At 38.0% G+C, this 8,720-nt stretch overlaps 1 protein-coding gene across 6 annotated transcripts in view; it reads left to right on the forward strand.

Annotated features, from left to right (window-relative positions):
- Window positions 1-8,720, forward strand: part of TCF12 (transcription factor 12) — a 346,882-nt gene that overhangs the window by 141,935 nt on the left and 196,227 nt on the right. For all 6 annotated transcript variants that reach the window (XM_030884492.2, XM_030884493.2, XM_004709446.3 and 3 more), the window contains exon 3: window positions 6,411-6,513. In XM_030884492.2, coding sequence (XP_030740352.1) covers window positions 6,411-6,513 — 103 coding nt within the window. The remainder of the gene's footprint in view (window positions 1-6,410; window positions 6,514-8,720) is intronic.

The raw sequence follows: 8,720 nt of genomic DNA on the forward strand, positions 1-8,720 counted from the left end.
CAGGGGAGGGGGGAGGGAGGGGAAAACGAGCAAACGATATTGAGGGCTAAAGTAGAGGGCAAATGTGAGATTGATGAAGGCAACAGGTGTACATAGGTGCTTGACTCAATGGATGTATGTATCGATAAGAAATGTACAAGCCCTCAATAAAATAATTTTTTAAAAGAATAATGAGGGTAACAAATGTGCTTTATACAATTGATGTATGTATGGATTGTGATGAGTTATGTGTTTTTAAAAAATTAAAAAAGCAAACAAACCAAATTGATACTTAATTTCATTTTAGATGTTAGCAGTTCTTGTATTCTCTTTATGTAGCAACTGCTTTTTATCATTGGTGAATCTGCTAAGAGCTTTCCATTTTATTAGAAGATGAGAATAATAATTTTAAGTGTATTTATAAATATCTTTGTGGGCACTGGCATACTCTATAGAGTTTATGATTTTGGTGTTACTGTTCTCTTTCAAACTGTAGGATCAATCTCATGCATAAAAATCTATTTTATTAGTGGCTTTTTTCATGGAAAAACCATTTATACAATTCAGGATCTTAATTTGGAGCCCCAGGAGTTTTCTATTCCGCTTTTTGTGCATATGTGTGTGAATTAGGTGAAGGTTTACAGAGCAGGCTATCAGTTTTACATTTGACAATTGATATACATTTTATTTCAACTCATCCATTGCAGTCATCTCAGTGTATCATTGCTTACAATCTACTTTCTTCCTTTGTTTACTGCTTCAAGTATCCCTTCATTCTTAACCCACTGAACTTTAGGTAAGTGCTGCCCTTTTGATTTTAAACGGCGGGTTACCATATATACTCATGTGTAAACCGAGTTTTTCAGCACACTTTTAATGCAGTTTTTGTAGTAAAATTAGGTGACTCCGCTAATATTCGGGTCAGCTTATACTTGAGCATATACGATATTCTGCCACAGGGTTGTGTACGTGAAGGGTAAGGGCAGTTAGTATTGATAGCTAGGCTCCATTTAGTTCTTTTGGTCTCTGGGCTGTGGAGACTGGTGTTTTTGTGGTCCAGTAGCCCACTTGACTCATTGTTTCCACATGTCTTTACATTTTCATCTCTTTTTTCCCCCTGGAAGGGGAGCGACCTATTGCACCTAAGGTTGCAGCATAGATGACTGCTCATGCGCTTTTAAGACCCCAGTTGCTACTCACCAGAGTTGGATGTAGAGCATTATCTTTGCGCTCTCTATTATGCCAATAGATTTTGTTGTCCCCTGATAATGATGGCCCAGATTTAGTAATTTTTTTGCAATGTAAAGTATCAATTTAAAAGTGTATTTAATGTGTATTTAATGATTTCACAGATTTGTGTTCCTTGTAGTCCAAACTTACAATAGCATTTATTTATCAATCCAGTTAGTTGATCTATTGGGTTTCATTTTTAGCTACTGTTTACTGTGTGCTATTTATTTCTAGCTCATATTCCCGCTTCCTCTGGCAAGTCATTTTCCACTTATTTCCTCCATCTCTTTAATTTTCTAGCCTCACTGAATTATTCTGTTCCTTTCCCTTCTTGTCTATCATGGTTGCATTAAACTAGGGCATTCTTTCCAATTGTCCTTTACATATATGGGCATCCATATTCATTGCTTAGCCTTGTGTCATAGTTATAAAGATGCTGCTTACACTCATAGCCTCCAACACATTTCCTTGATTGAGACTTTCAGCTATTTTTTACTTAAAAATCCACGATGGAATACATACATACTTACAAACAGTTTCTTATTGTTTTAATTAGAGTTTTGTATTAAGTGTGGGTGTGTTAGTATGGGTATTTTAGAGAAATAAATCCACAGAAACTCATGTATAATAGAGAGTTTTATATAAAGGGTAAGTGGACATCAAGAAAACATCCCAACCCAGTGCTGCCCAAGCCCACAAGTCCAACATTAGCCCATAGGTCCCACACCAATCCACAAAGTCCTCCTCCATCTCACAAAACATATGCAATGACGCCAACTGCAGGAGGAACGCCAAAGCAGTGAACATGTAAGCATCTCAGCGCTGGCAGGGGTCTCCACACGGCTGCTCCAGCACCCAGGGCTGCATCAGGGTAGGTCCATGGAGCTTCTCCTTGGGGATGTCTTGCAGGAAGTGAGCCTTGCAAGCTGAAGCAGGGAACTGGCTAAGGCAGCTGCACCGTGGGCCGACCATCACAAAGCAAGAGACCCGAAAACTAGAAAGGCGAGGCTCACCGAGCCATTTATCTCTCTGCCCTTCAATTAACTCCACATGTGTTTATCGGCCAGGTTGGCACAGTAAACTTTAACTGTCTCAGTGGGATTTCTCCATAATTTAGTCTCACTGTGTTTTTCATTCGGTTACTTGAGTTTTATTTATTGTCTCTCTGGTATGCAAGAAATCTTAATTTCCAAATTTTCTAGGTCCGTATTACTAAAAGTGCCTCAATCTAATAGCATAAACATCACCTGTTTGTTGTAAGTGCAGCCTCTCTGGGCTTTCTGTATCTGCACCTGCATTTTATCAAGGTGGATATGTGCACATTAGTGTTTGCACAGCACTTTTCTAGGTATTACCCAGATAACTGGCACTTTCACATGTTACTGAGTACTTAGGCCTTTTCTAGAACTGACCTTAAACACTTACAGCCCCCTATCAAAATCTTACATAAATTTTTGTGAATTATTTCATAATTGTCCATCTTGGTTTACCGTAATAGAAATTACTCTTTGGGTGGGTATCACTGCCACTTTGGGAATACAATACCATAGCTAACTTTGAACAGTGTTAATCCTAGTTTTTTAGATAACAAGTTGGTATATATTCCAGTATCAGTTTCCATCTTTCTTATTTCTTGGTCATTGACCTTTAAAGAACATTGTATGCACTAACCTTTGAGGGGAACTATTCACTTTTCTATTGTATTTTTATCTTAAATGAGAGAAATTACCTTACCAATAGCTGACTTGCAGATTGACCGTATATTTACATAGTTTATGAATAAATAGATAATAAAAGTCTATTCTCAAATATTTTTTATACATTGTAGGTTCTCAAACTTATTTGGCCTACTGTCCCCTTTTCCAAAAAACAAAAATCACATAATGCCCTCCTGAAAATAATAAACTTCTCTATTACAAGTTATAATCTAGGATATAGTGTAGGTTTCTGTTTTTGTACGCTACCCTTTTATCATTCCAGCACTTCCCAAGGGGGTGGTTTCACCCACTTTGGGAAGCATTATTGTACATGATAAAAAAGGATTTGTGAACTCCTGTCCTACGGTACAATAAAAACAATCCCAGATTTTATAAGTGAACTGGGAAATAAACTTGTGGATCATAACAAACTATGGGTAGCACTGAAAATAATGGGAATTCCGGAACACTTTATTGTACTCTTGCAGGACTTGTACATGGACCAAGAGGCAGTGTTCCAGTAGAACAAGGGAACATGAATTCAGGAATTGCGTGTGCCCAGGTTGTATCCTTTCGCGGTACTTATTCAGTCTCTGTGTTAGGCACGTAGTCCGTGAAGCTGCACTACATGGAGAAGAATGCAGCATCAGGATTAGAAGAAGGTTAGTAACAATCTGCGATATGCTTGCTGGAAAGCGAGGAAAACTTGAAGCACTTCCTGATGAAAATAAAGAGCGCAGCCTTCAGTGTGAATTGGAATTCAGTGTAAATAAAAATCTCCACAACTGGACTAGCAGACAACTATTAAGATAAACAGAGAAGAGATTTAAGTTGTCAAGAACTTTATTTTACTTAGATTCACAATCATTGCTTATGGAAACAGCAGTCAGGAAATCAAATGACAAATTACGTTGGACATACCTGCTGCACAAGGCCTCTTTAAAGCATTGAAGAACAAGGATGTCAGTTTGAGGACTCGTGTGCCTAACTCAATCAAGCCATGGTATTTTCAGTTTGAAAATTGGACAAAGACTAGGAAGACTGGAAAAGAATCGATGCATTTGAATTACGGTGCTGGAGAAGAATATTGAAAATACCGTGGACTGCCAAAAGAACAAAAAATCTCTCTTCAAAGAAATATATCCAGAATGCTCTTTGGAAGTGAGGATGACAAGACTTCATCTTACCTGCTTTGGACATGGCATCAAGAGAGACCAGTCCCTGGAAAAGGACATAATGTTCGGTGGGATATCAGTGCAGGGTCAGCAGAAGGCCCTCAAGGAGATGGACTGACCCGAGGCTGCTGCAGCAGCGGACTCCAACATAACAATTGTGAGGATGGCACAGGACTGGGCAGGGTTTTACTCTGTTTAGAGGGTTGTTAAGATTTGAAGTTAAAATATTTTGTAGTTTTGAAGTTGTTCCTTTTATTGTCATATTTCAAGAATGTTTATTTTAAGAGGCTTGAAGACATACAAAAATTAATCTTCCAGTGTTTTCTAGCATTCAGATGACATTTGAGCAAACTTATTGTCCTGTGAACAAACCATTGGCATTTTTCTAGAGAAATACTACACTTTTATGACAAACACAGTTCTAAGAGTGGCTAATTTTGACTCTGTGCCTGAGAATGGCAGTTAGAGAGACCGGAACATTTATATGTATGTGAGGTAGGTTTGTGTCACTTAGCTCTTTAAGACTGTCTGTTTTAAGCAACCAAAGTAAATCCATGGAAAGACCTTAGCTGGGAGCAATTCTGTTCTATACCCAGCTGCTGCTACATGTGGCTATGCCAGACTAGAAGGCGGTGTGCTTACCAGAGGATACCCTGGTGGTCATAACCAAATTGTAAATGTCACACAGATTCTCTTTGAATGTCTATCACATTTGTATCAGTGATTCTGAAGCTGATAAAAATTAAACAAAGATTCATTTGGGAGTTGCACTCCCAAAAGATTAGCTTTAAAAAAGAACAGCAGGAGGAATTGTGACATGCATCCATAAGCAATTCTAGTGATTTGACAGTTATTTCACCCTCAGTACTTAGCCCTTTGGTTGAACTGACAGCGCACAAGTAAAAATAGTGAGGCCTGCTTCAGCCCCATTAATGTCAGCCTGACTGCTAGCCTGCAGCCTGGGTAATGATAAATGTTTAGTAATTGATGATTTTGTAGTCCCAGGGATTCTGGGTGGTATCTGTGAACCTGAGTGGTTTCCTCCTTTGTTGGGGTTATTTGGTGTAAGTCTTTCTGGTCTTTACTAAAGTGGTTTTAAATTGACAGTGGTGGGTATCACCTGCAGTTCTAATTAACGAGGCCTTAAAGCAGCGGTTCTCAACCTTTGGGTCGCTACCCTTTTGGGGGTTGAACGACCCTTTCACAGGGCTGTGTTGCTTAAGACCATCGGAAAACATATTTCCAATGGTTGGGGGTCACCACAACATGAGGAACTGTATTAAAGGGTGGCAGCATTAGGAAGGTTGCGAACCACTGGCTTAAAACCTTATGTAGAAACAGTGAGTTTAGAGATGGTTCTACTCCCAGAGAGAGTGACAGTCCCGAGGGCAGTTCTGCCACACCCTGTAGGGTGTCCAGCAGTCAGGATCCGCGCAGTGGCAGTGAGTTTGAGTCTTTGAGCACTGCATGTCGCAGATACAGAAGTCTGAGAACCAAAACCGTTTTTAACCCCCGAACCTTTTGTTACCTGGGTAACACAATTAATTTGTAAATGTTGGTGTTTTAAATATAATTTTACTTTAATAAGAACTTAACACGGTTTATACACAGAAGAGAGAAATTTAATAACAGCTATTATGAGCTGTACTGTTTCTGTAGTGTGTGAAGCTTTGTTTTTCAGACCTTTAAGATGTAAGTCAACTATTTTTTTTAAATGCTTTCCTTTTTTCATAACTCAATTTCTTTAGTGGTGTAGCTTGTTATGTTGGCATTAAAACAAATAAAGACAAAATATTTTGTTAAATAGTTGTTTATTTAGTGTCACTAGAATGTTGACTGTGAGTGATTTTACGTGTACTGCTTTAATTACAGTGACTGCATAAGGGCAGAAGAAGAATAGGAGGATGGCAGTACGCATTTTCCTGATTTACTACAGCGCAAAAAAAAAGTTTCTTATTTCATCCTATTTTATGAAGTGTAGAACTGTTTCAAGGAATGTGAGGCTATCTTGAGTTAATTTCAGTAATAGTGTATAGAATTTTTAAAGTTTTCTTTTACATCAGAGGCACTGAGACTTTGAAAGTAATGGTGTCTATGATTAATTTTTATTTTCAATAAGATCAGTCAATTATCTTGGCGTTCAAACTTGAAAAGGAATAAAAGGGTCACTTTTGCCTTTGAGTTTTTTGAATAATGAACATGGAATTGGTTAGAAAGAGCCACTTGTAAGTCTGGATTAATTAGGCCATTGTCATTAAGTTCAATTAGTAGGACTGCCCAATAATCCCTTTAATAATCTGGTCTTTTTTCCCCCTCCCTTTCCCTCTAGGGTTTTACAGATAGCCCTCATTACAGTGATCACTTGAATGACAGTCGATTAGGAGCCCACGAAGGCTTGTCCCCAACACCTTTCATGAACTCAAATCTGATGGGTAAGTAGGTAATTCTCTCGAAGTAGTTTTCTCAAAGCCTTTGGTCAGAGGCATTTCCCCCTTCTTATCCAGGAAAGACAGACACATTAAGTATCTCAAAGAAAGTTACAGAATTTCTAATGGCATGTAAGACTTTCCATGTTCAACTCACCTGGAGGGAGAAACGTGGAGAAAGGAGCATTCTTCTCTTTGCTATTAAAAAAGAAACAAATTGTTTGTTTTTTAAAAATCATTTTATTGGGGGCTCATACAACTCATCACAATCCATACATAACATCCATTGTGTCACGCACATTTGTACATTTGTTGCCTTCATCATTCTCAAAACATTTTATTTCTACTTGATCCCTTGGTATCAGGCCCTCGTTATTTCCCCTCCTTCCCCTCCCTACCTCCCTCACTAACCCTTGATACTTTATAAATTATTATTTTGTCACGTCTTACACTGTCCGATGTCTCCTTTCACCAACTTTTCTTCTGCCTGTCCCCCAGGGTGGAGGGAGTTATATGGAGATCCTTGTGATCGGTTCCCCATTTTTACCCCACCTTCCCTGCACCCTCCCGATATCCCCACTCTTACCACTGATCCCGAGGGGTTCATCTCCCCTAGATTCCCTGTGAGAAACAAGTTTTGCCTGATAGCTTTGGCAGTAGTCTCTGGGACCTCAAGCACTCTGTGTTTCCAGCTTTCAGGGGCAGAGAAGCAATGGGATACTTCGCCTTGCCAGACATATATATGTATGTGGTGGTACTTAAAGAGACAACAGGGATTTTAGACGTATTTTACTGATGGACAGTATTTGCTGTAACACTCTTTGATTAATACTTAAATAGTATATTTAAATGTTGCAGCATTTTTTTTGAGGTGGTTAGATTCTATTGGGTACTTTCAAAATTTGTTTTGAAGTGAAACTGTGTTTTAAAGCCTATGACCTTTACCTGATTTTTTATTTTGTCAAACCAACACACACACACACACACACACACACACACACACACACACACACTTTCCTCTCTTTTGCAAATAAAATTTTTAGTTAGTCACTTGAAATGGTAAGTCCGAGTTTTTCTTCAGTTTAGATGCTGTGCTTTAATTTTTGGCAACTGTTTTGACTTTTTGCTTCTTTTTTGCAAAACAGAATTCAAATGAAATCTCTGGATTTTAGGGCATTGTTTTCCTTCTTGCTTATTATGGGCTGAACGCATTACTAGAGCAAATCTCTTTTACTGGTTGTCACAAGAGTCGTATGAATGTGGAAGATTTGTGTAATTGACATTGATTTCATTACTTTATTTCTTATGGATGTGACCTATATTGTGATCTTAAAATTGTCCTTTTAAGATACAGCCGTGCTAATCTAAGTGGATTACCCAAATCCAAAATCCTGGTGGTCTGCAATTTCTTTATAAATGATTTTGCTTTGCAGTGTTTATTTCCCATATCCTCTGTGAAGTGTTAAGGAGACAGAATCTGATATTCTAGTGTGAATTTTGCTTGGGGCAATTACCAGTTTAAAACCATAATTATTCAGTACACTGTAAGAGTTAAAAAGACCAAAAGCAAACCTAGTTGGCAATAAACCTTTTTAAAAATTATGTATGTCACAGTTCGTTTTGATAGAAATGCAAGTGCAAAATCATAGCATTAGGTAAATTATTATTCCAGGTAAAAATCAGAATTAAATTTGGAACAAAATTATTACTCTAGCATTTGGTGGGGAAACTTTCTAATGTGCTAGAAATTTCTCTGTTGAGCTTATCAGAATAAAATAGATGTGTTGGTCTAAATTATTTGCTTTTGCAGTGTATCTTTCCCACAAGATACATTTTACTTATAGCAAATATAGTTGGCCAAGTTATAGGCAATATTTTTGTAACATCAGATTGAATTAAGCTTTCTTAAGACTTCAACTCTGAATTGTGAAAAAGCAGAACTCTCCTTTTGTATATTTGTTTTTATTCTGAGCTAACAAATGAGTCTTAAGCCTGGCGAAATTGCACAACTTTGAGCCAAGGTGAATGTTAAAATTGTGGGGGTAAGTGTAGAAGAAGGAGCCCTGGTGGCACGGTGTTTACTAGTTACAGTTATATGACTAGGGCGAAATAGATCTATGTACATATATTTATAGGTTGAGTATTAAGAAAACAGATGGCACTGGTACAGATAGGAACTGAAAATACAGGGAATCCAGGGCGGATGAGGCAGC

This window comes from Echinops telfairi, unplaced genomic scaffold (assembly GCF_000313985.2).
Source record: "Echinops telfairi isolate 266 unplaced genomic scaffold, ASM31398v2 ScPeMD7_8;HRSCAF=38, whole genome shotgun sequence".
Taxonomy (NCBI): domain Eukaryota; kingdom Metazoa; phylum Chordata; class Mammalia; order Afrosoricida; family Tenrecidae; genus Echinops; species Echinops telfairi.